Raw genomic sequence first — 11,993 nt, 5'->3', positions numbered from 1 at the left:
GATGAAGACATATCATCTGGTTCTTCCTGAGGTCTATTTAACATATTGGAACAAATTACTGTTCATTGAAATGATGAACAAAGCCATTCACAAAGGTTTATTTAGAAGGGATGCAAATACACCACAAATTTAATTTTAATTTTATTTTTTTTAAGTTAAGGAAACCACCCAGTCACCCCCTATCTTTGATAAACACAGATAATATATATATATATATATATTTACTCTGTCATCCTGTCTATTTAACACCATCTATTACATATCTAGCTTCATCAGAAACCAAAGCTCCTTGGGCAGTTCTAGCCCTCAACACAGAAAAAGCTTTTGATAGACTAGAATGGTCATATCTTTTGATAGACTAGAATAGTCATATCTTTTGATAGACTAGAATGGTCATATCTTTTGATAGACTAGAATGGTCATATCTTTTGATAGACTAGAATAGTCATATCTTTTGATAGACTAGAATGGTCATATCTATTTTGACAGACTAGAATAGTCATATCTTTTGATAGACTAGAATGGTCATATATTTTGATAGACTAGAATGATCATATCTTTTGATAAACTAGAATGGTCATATCTTTTGATAGACTAGAATAGTCATATCTGTTGATAGACTAGAATGGTCATATCTTTTGATAGACTAGAATGGTCATATCTTTTGACAGACTAGAATGGTCATATCTTTTGACAGACTAGAATGGTCATATCTTTTGATAGACTAGAATGGTCATATCTTTTGATAGACTAGAATGGTCATATCTTTTGACAGACTAGAATGGTCATATCTTTTGATAGACTAGAATGGTCATATCTTTTGACAGACTAGAATGGTCATATCTTTTGATAGACTAGAATGGTCATATCTTTTGACAGACTAGAATGGTCATATCTTTTGACAGACTAGAATGGTCATATCTTTTAATAGACCAGAATGATCATATCTTTTGATAAACTAGAATGGTCATATCTTTTGATAGACTAGAATGGTCATATCTTTTGACAGACTAGAATGGTCATATCTTTTGACAGACTAGAATGGTCATATCTTTTGACAGACTAGAATGGTCATATCTTTTGACAGACTAGAATGGTCATATCTTTGGTCGGTTTTGTAACATATGGGACTTGGCTCCAATTTCATTAATGTGATTCAAATACTATATTCCCATCCCTCAGTAATAACAGGAAGTGGACCATCTGTACCAAACTTTAACTTTAAATGGTATTTCCAGACTAGCTTTTCGTCCCATCCTAAATTGGTTTAGACATGATTCTTCTGTCCTCTGGTTGAGTATAGAGAGAAATATGGTGTCTCCTATTGCCCTGGAAGAGGTGGTCGTCATTGATATATCCCTCAAACAATGTAAACTATAGCTTTGATCCTATTGGGGGAATGGGATGGGAAGTTGGAGGTGATCTATATTTGGGCAAAATGGGATGGGGAAAACAATGTAACTGGGAATCAAAATGGTTGGGGGTGATGGAGTTGGGGGTGATGTTTGCTGGGGGGGGAATGGGATGGGGAGTTGGGGGTGATGTTTGTCTGGGGGGAATGGGATGGGGAGTTGGGGGTGATGTGATGTGGTGGGGGAATGGGATGGGGAGTTGGGGTTGATGTGCTGGGGGAAATGGGATGGGGAGTTGGGGGTGATGTTGTGCTGTTGGGGGATGGGATGGGGAGTTGGGGGTGATGTTTGGCTGTGGGTACATGTGGTATAAACTAGATGTGTAAATTGACATGCATGTTGTGCCTGTACCCCCCCCCAAACAAATCCAAATAAGTGGTTTGGTCCAAATTGGATGTTTGGTATTTAAATTGAAATTGATGATTTGTGTGCAATCAATTAGCTTAATTTCTCAGATTTCAAATTGTCTTTCAACAAAATAATTTTGCAGGAATGTTTATATCATCTTCATCAAACTACAGACTATTTCAGAAAAATCTGAGATGGTCGGTGTCATGGCTTGCTGAAATGAAATAGAAGAACCCAGTGTTTCTTTTTTGTTGTTGCAACAGGGGCCGGCAAGCTTTGGCCCTTCCTTCCTCCTCGGAGATCTACTTCCATAAAAATGACTAAAAGTTAAGAACTGACTAAAGTGTCAGCAAAAACGGTCTGTCTGGACTGATCGAGTCCATCCATAACTTCAACATCCCAGAGACCAGTGGGAGGTTAATACTTTTAAACTTCTATCCACATTGAAAGGGGATTGAAACTTCTAGCCTTTTACAGCCAAGCTCACTGAGTCTTTTCCCTGGTCCATTTGATCATAGTCTCAGGCGAGCGATAGAGGAAGATGAGTTTAGCGTACATGTCTTCCTCCAGGTCCAGCTCTCCCGTCTCTCGGACCAGGAAGATGTCGGTGCAGAGCTTCAGGATGCGGTCCACGTTGGGCAGCTCCTCGAACATGATGGTGTGGGAGATACCGCTGAAGAACTCACGGACGAACTTACCGATGACGAGCACCACGGAGGCGTACAGACCCATGATCCTGGAGGAGAGGAAGAGATAAGGAGATACTGTAATTGTGCCTTCAGAAAGAATGCATGCTCCTTGACTTATTCCACATGTTGTTGTTTACAGTCTAAATTCAACGTTAAATTCCTTTTTTCTCTCACCCAACTACAAACAATACCCAATAATGGCAAAGTGAAAACTTTTTGGGGGATTATTTTAAAAAAAATGTTTTGAAAATGAAATACACAAATATCTAATTTACAAAAGTTGTGAGTCTTTCTGGGTATGTCTCTAAGTGATTTGAAGCCCTGGATTGTACCATATTTGCACATTATTACTGAAAAAAGTATTCAAGCTCTGTCAAGTCGGTTGTTGATTGCTGGTGAGCCATTTTCAAGTATTGCCGTAGATTTTCAAGCCAATTTAAGTCAAAACTGGAACTAGGCCACTAAGGAAAAGTCAATGTCATCTTGGTAAGCAACACCAGTGTATCTTTGGCCTTGTGTTTTGGGTTATTGTCCTGCTGAAAGGTGAATTTGTCTCCCAGTGTCTGTTGGAAAGCAGACTGAACCAGGTTATTGTCCTGCTGAAAGGTGAATTTGTCTCCCAGTGTCTGTTGGAAAGCAGACATGAACCAGGTTATTGTCAAGACTGAAAGGTTAGTTTGTCTCCCAGTGTCTGTTGAAAACAGGATGTAACCAGGTTATTTCCTGCTGAAAGTACAGAATTTGTTCCAGTGTCTGTTTCAGACTGAACCAGGTTTATTGTCCTGCTGAAATGGTATTTGTCCTCCCAGTGTCTGTTGGAAAGCAGAAAACTCTGTAACTGTCCTTGAAAGGTGAATTTGTCTCCCAGTGTCATGGTGAAAGCAGACTGAACCAGGTTATTGTCCTGCTGAAAGGTGAGTTTGTCTCCCAGTGTCTGTTGGAAAGCAGAGACCAGGTTGTTGTCCTGCTGAAAGATAATTTGTCTCCCATGTCTGGGGAAAGAGACTGAACCAGGTTTTCCTCTAGGACTTTGCCTAGCTCTATTCCGTTTCTTTTTATCAAAAAAAAGCTCCCTAGTGTGGGGACAAGCATAGGGACATAACATGATGCAGCCACCACCATGATTGAAAGATGAAGTGGACTGAGTATACAGATGTGTTGTGTGGGGATACAGAGAACAAACATAACAGATATTTATTCATGACTTAAAGAGATTTTAGTGCCTTGTTGAAAACAGGATGTATGTTTTGGAATATTTTTAATCTGAGGGCTTCCTTCTTTTCACTCTGTCTATTAGGTTAGAGATGAGGTAACTACAGATGGTATTGATCCATCCAGAGATGAGGGACCTATCACAGATACAATTGTAATGTTTAAAGTTACAGAGATCATGGGACCTTACAGATATTCCTATCCTCTCCGGTTACAGAGATGAGGGACCTTACAGATATTGTATGTGACTGGGTGTATTGATGACGCCATACAAATTGTAATTAATAACATCACCATGCTCAATGGGATATTCAGAATTGTATGTGTTTTTTCCCCATCTACCAATGAGGTGCCCTTCAGATATTGTAGGCATTGGAAAACCTTTTGTGGGAACCTTACAGAATTCACTGATACAGAGATGAGGGACCTTACAGATAATTGTATGTGTGGGGTACAGAGATGAGGGACCTTACAGATATGTGTGGGGGTTACAGAGATGAGGAACCTTGCAGATATTGTATGTGTGGGGTACAGAGATGAGGGACCTTACAGTATGTATGTGTGGGTTACAGAGATGAGGGACCTTACAGATATTGTATGTGTGGGGGTACAGAGATGAGGGACCTTACAGTATGTGTGGGGGTACAGAGATGAGGGACCTTACAGATAATTGTATGTGTGGGGTACAGAGATGAGGAACCTTGCAGTATGTGTGGGGGTACAGAGATGAGGAACCTTGCAGTATGTGGGGGTACAGAGATGAGGGACCTTACAGTATGTGTGGGGGTACAGAGATGAGGGACCTTGCAGTATGTGTGGGGGTACAGAGATGAGGGACCTTACAGTATGTGTGGGGGTACAGAGATGAGGGACCTTACAGATAATTGTATGTGTGGGGTACAGAGATGAGGACCTTGCAGATAATTGTATGTGTGGGGTACAGAGATGAGGGACCTTGCAGATAATTGTATGTGTGGGGTACAGAGATGAGGGACCTTACAGATAATTGTATGTGTGTGGGTAGAGATGAGGGACCTTACAGATAATTGTATGTGTGGGGGTACAGAGATGAGGGACCTTGCAGATAATTGTATGTGTGGGGTACAGAGATGAGGGACCTTGCAGATAATTGTATGTGTGGGGGTACAGAGATGAGGGACCTTACAGATAATTGTATGTGTGGGGTACAGAGATGAGGGACCTTGCAGATAATTGTATGTGTGGGGGTACAGAGATGAGGGACCTTACAGATAATTGTATGTGTGGGGTACAGAGATGAGGGACCTTACAGATAATTGTATGTGTGGGGTACAGAGATGAGGGACCTTACAGATAATTGTATGTGGGGTACAGAGATGAGGACCTTACAGATAATTGTATGTGTGGGGTACAGAGATGAGGGACCTTACAGATAATTGTATGTGGGGTACAGAGATGAGGACATTACAGATAATTGTATGTGTGGGGTACAGAGATGAGGGACATTACAGATAATTGTATGTGTAGGGTACAGAGATGAGGGACATTACAGATAATTGTATGTGTGGGGTACAGAGATGAGGGACATTACAGATAATTGTATGTGTAGGGGTACAGAGATGAGGGACCTTACAGATAATTGTATGTGTGGGGTACAGAGATGAGGGACCTTACAGATAATTGTATGTGTTGGGGTACAGAGATGAGGACCTTACAGATAATTGTATGTGTGGGGTACAGAGATGAGGGACCTTACAGATAATTGTATGTGTGGGGGTACAGAGATGAGGACCTTACAGATAATTGTATGTGTGTGGGTAGAGAGATGAGGGACCTTACAGATAATTGTATGTGTGTGGGTAGAGATGAGGGACCTTACAGATATTGTATGTGTGGGGTACAGAGATGAGGGACCTTACAGATAATGTATGTGTGGGTTACAGAGATGAGGGACATTACAGATAATTGTATGTGTGGGGTACAGAGATGAGGGACCTTACAGATAATTGTATGTGTGGGGGTACAGAGATGAGGGACCTTACAGATAATTGTATGTGTGTGGGTAGAGAGATGAGGGACCTTACAGATAATTGTATGTGTGTGGGTAGAGAGATGAGGGACCTTACAGATATTGTATGTGTGGGGTACAGAGATGAGGGACCTTACAGATATTGTATGTGTGGGGTACAGAGATGAGGGACCTTACAGTATGTGTGGGGTACAGAGATGAGGGACCTTACAGTATGTGTGGGGTACAGAGATGAGGGACCTTACAGATAATTGTATGTGTGGGGTACAGAGATGAGGGACCTTACAGATATTGTATGTGTGGGGTACAGAGATAGGAGACCTTACAGTATGTGTGGGGTACAGAGATGAGGGACCTTACAGTATGTGTGGGGGTACAGAGATGAGGGACCTTGCAGTATGTGTGGGGGTACAGAGATGAGGGACCTTACAGATAATTGTATGTGTGGGGTACAGAGATGAGGGACCTTACAGATATTGTATGTGTGGGTTACAGAGATGAGGGACCTTACAGATATTGTATGTGTGGGTTACAGAGATGAGGGACCTTACAGATATTGTATGTGTGGGTTACAGAGATGAGGAACCTTGCAGTATGTGTGGGGGTACAGAGATGAGGGACCTTACAGTATGTGTGGGGGTACAGAGATGAGGGACCTTGCAGTATGTGTGGGGGTACAGAGATGAGGGACCTTACAGTATGTGTGGGGGTACAGAGATGAGGGACCTTACAGATAATTGTATGTGTGGGGTACAGAGATGAGGGACCTTGCAGATAATTGTATGTGTGGGGTACAGAGATGAGGGACCTTGCAGATAATTGTATGTGTGGGGTACAGAGATGAGGGACCTTACAGATAATTGTATGTGTGTGGGTAGAGAGATGAGGGACCTTACAGATAATTGTATGTGTGGGGTACAGAGATGAGGGACCTTGCAGATAATTGTATGTGTGGGGTACAGAGATGAGGGACCTTGCAGATAATTGTATGTGTGGGGGTACAGAGATGAGGGACCTTACAGATAATTGTATGTGTGGGGTACAGAGATGAGGGACCTTGCAGATAATTGTATGTGTGGGGGTACAGAGATGAGGGACCTTACAGATAATTGTATGTGTGGGGTACAGAGATGAGGGACCTTACAGATAATTGTATGTGTGGGGTACAGAGATGAGGGACATTACAGATAATTGTATGTGTGGGGTACAGAGATGAGGGACCTTACAGATAATTGTATGTGTGGGGTACAGAGATGAGGGACCTTACAGATAATTGTATGTGTGGGGTACAGAGATGAGGGACCTTGCAGATAATTGTATGTGTGGGGTACAGAGATGAGGGACCTTGCAGATAATTGTATGTGTGGGGTACAGAGATGAGGGACCTTACAGATAATTGTATGTGTGGGGTACAGAGATGAGGGACATTACAGATAATTGTATGTGTGGGGTACAGAGATGAGGGACCTTACAGATAATTGTATGTGTGGGGTACAGAGATGAGGGACCTTACAGATAATTGTATGTGTGGGGTACAGAGATGAGGGACATTACAGATAATTGTATGTGTGGGGTACAGAGATGAGGGACATTACAGATAATTGTATGTGTGGGGTACAGAGATGAGGGACATTACAGATAATTGTATGTGTGGGGTACAGAGATGAGGGACATTACAGATAATTGTATGTGTGGGGTACAGAGATGAGGGACCTTACAGATAATTGTATGTGTGGGGTACAGAGATGAGGGACCTTACAGATAATTGTATGTGTTGGGGTACAGAGATGAGGGACCTTACAGATAATTGTATGTGTGGGGTACAGAGATGAGGGACCTTACAGATAATTGTATGTGTGGGGGTACAGAGATGAGGGACCTTACAGATAATTGTATGTGTGTGGGTAGAGAGATGAGGGACCTTACAGATAATTGTATGTGTGTGGGTAGAGAGATGAGGGACCTTACAGATATTGTATGTGTGGGGTACAGAGATGAGGGACCTTACAGATAATGTATGTGTGGGTTACAGAGATGAGGGACATTACAGATAATTGTATGTGTGGGGTACAGAGATGAGGGACCTTACAGATAATTGTATGTGTGGGGGTACAGAGATGAGGGACCTTACAGATAATTGTATGTGTGTGGGTAGAGAGATGAGGGACCTTACAGATAATTGTATGTGTGTGGGTAGAGAGATGAGGGACCTTACAGATATTGTATGTGTGGGGTACAGAGATGAGGGACCTTACAGATATTGTATGTGTGGGGTACAGAGATGAGGGACCTTACAGTATGTGTGGGGTACAGAGATGAGGGACCTTACAGATAATTGTATGTGTGGGGTACAGAGATGAGGGACCTTACAGATATTGTATGTGTGGGGTACAGAGATGAGAGACCTTACAGTATGTGTGGGGTACAGTGATGAGGGACCTTACAGTATGTGTGGGGTACAGAGATGAGGGACCTTACAGATAATTGTATGTGTGGGGTACAGAGATGAGGGACCTTACAGATATTGTATGTGTGGGTTACAGAGATGAGGGACCTTACAGATATTGTATGTGTGGGTTACAGAGATGAGGGACCTTACAGATATTGTATGTGTGGGTTACAGAGATGAGGAACCTTGCAGTATGTGTGGGGGTACAGAGATGAGGGACCTTACAGTATGTGTGGGGGTACAGAGATGAGGGACCTTGCAGTATGTGTGGGGGTACAGAGATGAGGGACCTTACAGTATGTGTGGGGGTACAGAGATGAGGGACCTTACAGATAATTGTATGTGTGGGGGTACAGAGATGAGGACCTTGCAGATAATTGTATGTGTGGGGTACAGAGATGAGGGACCTTGCAGATAATTGTATGTGTGGGGTACAGAGATGAGGACCTTACAGATAATTGTATGTGTGTGGGTAGAGATGAGGACCTTACAGATAATTGTATGTGTGGGGTACAGAGATGAGGGACCTTGCAGATAATTGTATGTGTGGGGTACAGAGATGAGGACCTTGCAGATAATTGTATGTGTGGGGTACAGAGATGAGGGACCTTACAGATAATTGTATGTGTGGGGTACAGAGATGAGGGACCTTGCAGATAATTGTATGTGTGGGGGTACAGAGATGAGGGACCTTACAGATAATTGTATGTGTGGGGTACAGAGATGAGGGACCTTACAGATAATTGTATGTGGGGTACAGAGATGAGGGACATTACAGATAATTGTATGTGTGGGGTACAGAGATGAGGGACCTTACAGATAATTGTATGTGTGGGGTACAGAGATGAGGGACCTTACAGATAATTGTATGTGTGGGGTACAGAGATGAGGGACCTTGCAGATAATTGTATGTGTGGGGTACAGAGATGAGGGACCTTGCAGATAATTGTATGTGTGGGGTACAGAGATGAGGGACCTTACAGATAATTGTATGTGTGTGGGTAGAGAGATGAGGGACCTTACAGATAATTGTATGTGTGGGGTACAGAGATGAGGGACCTTGCAGATAATTGTATGTGTGGGGTACAGAGATGAGGGACCTTGCAGATAATTGTATGTGTGGGGGTACAGAGATGAGGGACATTACAGATAATTGTATGTGTGGGGTACAGAGATGAGGGACCTTACAGATAATTGTATGTGTGGGGTACAGAGATGAGGGACCTTACAGATAATTGTATGTGTGGGGTACAGAGATGAGGGACATTACAGATAATTGTATGTGTGGGGTACAGAGATGAGGGACATTACAGATAATTGTATGTGTGGGGTACAGAGATGAGGGACATTACAGATAATTGTATGTGTGGGGTACAGAGATGAGGGACATTACAGATAATTGTATGTGTGGGGTACAGAGATGAGGGACCTTACAGATAATTGTATGTGTGGGGTACAGAGATGAGGGACCTTACAGATAATTGTATGTGTTGGGGTACAGAGATGAGGGACCTTACAGATAATTGTATGTGTGGGGTACAGAGATGAGGGACCTTACAGATAATTGTATGTGTGGGGTACAGAGATGAGGGACCTTACAGATAATTGTATGTGTTGGGGTACAGAGATGAGGGACCTTACAGATAATTGTATGTGTGGGGGTACAGAGATGAGGGACCTTACAGATAATTGTATGTGTGGGGTACAGAGATGAGGGACCTTACAGATAATTGTATGTGTGGGGGTACAGAGATGAGGGACCTTACAGATAATTGTATGTGTGTGGGTAGAGAGATGAGGGACCTTACAGATAATTGTATGTGTGTGGGTAGAGAGATGAGGGACCTTACAGATATTGTATGTGTGGGGTACAGAGATGAGGACCTTACAGATAATGTATGTGTGGGTAGAGATGAGGGACCTTACAGATAATTGTATGTGTGGGGGTACAGAGATGAGGGACCTTACAGATAATTGTATGTGTGGGGGTACAGAGATGAGGGACCTTACAGATAATTGTATGTGTGTGGGTAGAGAGATGAGGGACCTTACAGATAATTGTATGTGTGTGGGTAGAGAGATGAGGGACCTTACAGATATTGTATGTGTGGGGTACAGAGATGAGGACCTTACAGATATTGTATGTGTGGGTTACAGAGATGAGGGACCTTACAGATATTGTATGTGTGGGTTACAGAGATGAGGGACCTTACAGATATTGTATGTGTGGGTTACAGAGATGAGGGACCTTACAGATATTGTATGTGTGGGGTACAGAGATGAGGGACCTTACAGATAATTGTATGTGTGGGGGTACAGAGATGAGGGACCTTACAGATAATTGTATGTGTGGGGTACAGAGATGAGGGACCTTACAGATAATTGTATGTGTGTGGGTAGAGAGATGAGGGACCTTACAGATAATTGTATGTGTGTGGGTAGAGAGATGAGGGACCTTACAGATATTGTATGTGTGGGGTACAGAGATGAGGACCTTACAGATATTGTATGTGTGGGTTACAGAGATGAGGGACCTTACAGATATTGTATGTGTGGGTTACAGAGATGAGGGACCTTACAGATATTGTATGTGTAGGTTACAGAGATGAGGGACCTTACAGATATTGTATGTGGGGTACAGAGATGAGGGACCTTACAGATATTGTATGTGTGGGTTACAGAGATGAGGGACCTTACAGATATTGTATGTGTGGGGTACAGAGATGAGGGACCTTACAGATACTTGTATGTGTGGGGTACAGAGATGAGGAAAATCTACTTATTATGTGACTTGTTAAGCACATTTTACTCCTGAAATTATTTAGGCACGCTATAACAAAAGGGGGTTGAATATGGATTCAAGACATTTCAGCTTTTCATTTTTTATTAATTTGTAACAAAAAAATATAGAAAAACATATTTCCATTTTGATGTTTGAAGGCACCGTGTATATACACTACATGGCCAAAAGTATGTGGACACCTGCTCATCAAACATCTAATTCCAAAATCATGGGTATTAATATGGAGATGGTCCCTCCTTTGTTGCTATAACAACCTCCACTCTTCTGGGAAGGCTTTGCTATAGATGTTGAAACATTGCTGCGTGAACATCAGCCACAAGAGCATTAGTGAAGTCGGGCACTGATGTTGGGCGATTAGGTCTGGCTCGCAGTCGGCGTTCCAATTCATCCCAAAGGTGTTTGACGGGGTTGATTGTGGTCAGGGCTTTGTGCAGGCCAGTCAAGTTCTTCCACAATGATCTCGACAAACCATTTCTGTACGGCCCTTGCTTTGTGCACGGGGACATTATCATGCTGAAACAGGAAAGGGTCTTCCCAAACTGTTGCCACACAATTGGAAGCACAGAATCGTCTATAATGTCATTGTATTCTATAGCTTTAAGATTTCCCTTCACTGGAACTAAGGACCTAGCCTGAACCACGAAAAACAGCCCCAGATCATGACACTGACAGCTAGTTGATAGGAAGGAACTGACAGCTAGCCGATAGGGAGGACACTGACAGCTAGTTGATAGGAAGGGAACTGACAGCTAGCTGATAGGAGGACACTGACAGCTAGCCGATAGGGAGGACACTGACAGCTAGTTGATAGGGAGGACACTGACAGCTAGCTGATAGGGAGGACACTGACAGCTAGCTGATAGGGAGGACACTGACAAGCCGATAGGAGGACACTGACAGCTAGCTGATAGGAAGGACACTGACAGCTAGCCGATAGGGAGGACACTGACAGCTAGCTGATAGGAAGGAACTGACAGCTAGCCGATAGAGGATGGACAGCCAGCCGATAGGGAGGACACTGACAGCTAGCTGATAGGGGAGGACACTGACAGCTGTTCGATAGGGAGGACAC

At 42.9% G+C, this 11,993-nt stretch overlaps 1 protein-coding gene and 1 long non-coding RNA gene across 3 annotated transcripts in view; both read right to left on the bottom strand.

The window, feature by feature from the left end:
* Window positions 1–1,800: 1,800 nt before the first annotated feature.
* Window positions 1,801–11,993, bottom strand: part of LOC118377407 (piezo-type mechanosensitive ion channel component 2-like) — a gene marked incomplete at its 5' end in the record, with an annotated part of 307,558 nt that continues 297,365 nt past the window's right edge. The window contains one exon of the mRNA XM_052477385.1: window positions 1,801–2,496. Coding sequence (XP_052333345.1) covers window positions 2,244–2,496 — 253 coding nt within the window. The remainder of the gene's footprint in view (window positions 2,497–11,993) is intronic.
* Window positions 4,808–10,888, bottom strand: LOC127910864 (uncharacterized). Of its 2 annotated transcripts, XR_008076480.1 has the most exons (7): window positions 10,851–10,888; window positions 9,631–9,712; window positions 9,548–9,588; window positions 8,890–9,094; window positions 7,342–7,423; window positions 6,768–7,177; window positions 4,808–4,986 (listed from the first exon to the last, which is right to left on the bottom strand). It is a non-coding gene; the product is annotated as an uncharacterized LOC127910864 (long non-coding RNA). The 2 variants fall into 2 exon arrangements; XR_008076481.1 differs by lacking the exon at window positions 10,851–10,888 and having other exon boundaries at window positions 8,890–9,012; window positions 9,548–9,795.

The sequence above is a fragment of the Oncorhynchus keta genome, chromosome 23 (assembly GCF_023373465.1).
Source record: "Oncorhynchus keta strain PuntledgeMale-10-30-2019 chromosome 23, Oket_V2, whole genome shotgun sequence".
In the NCBI taxonomy this organism is placed as follows: domain Eukaryota; kingdom Metazoa; phylum Chordata; class Actinopteri; order Salmoniformes; family Salmonidae; genus Oncorhynchus; species Oncorhynchus keta.
Note: the sequence above shows the minus strand (reverse complement) of the source record. Positions and strands in the feature narration are given on the sequence as shown.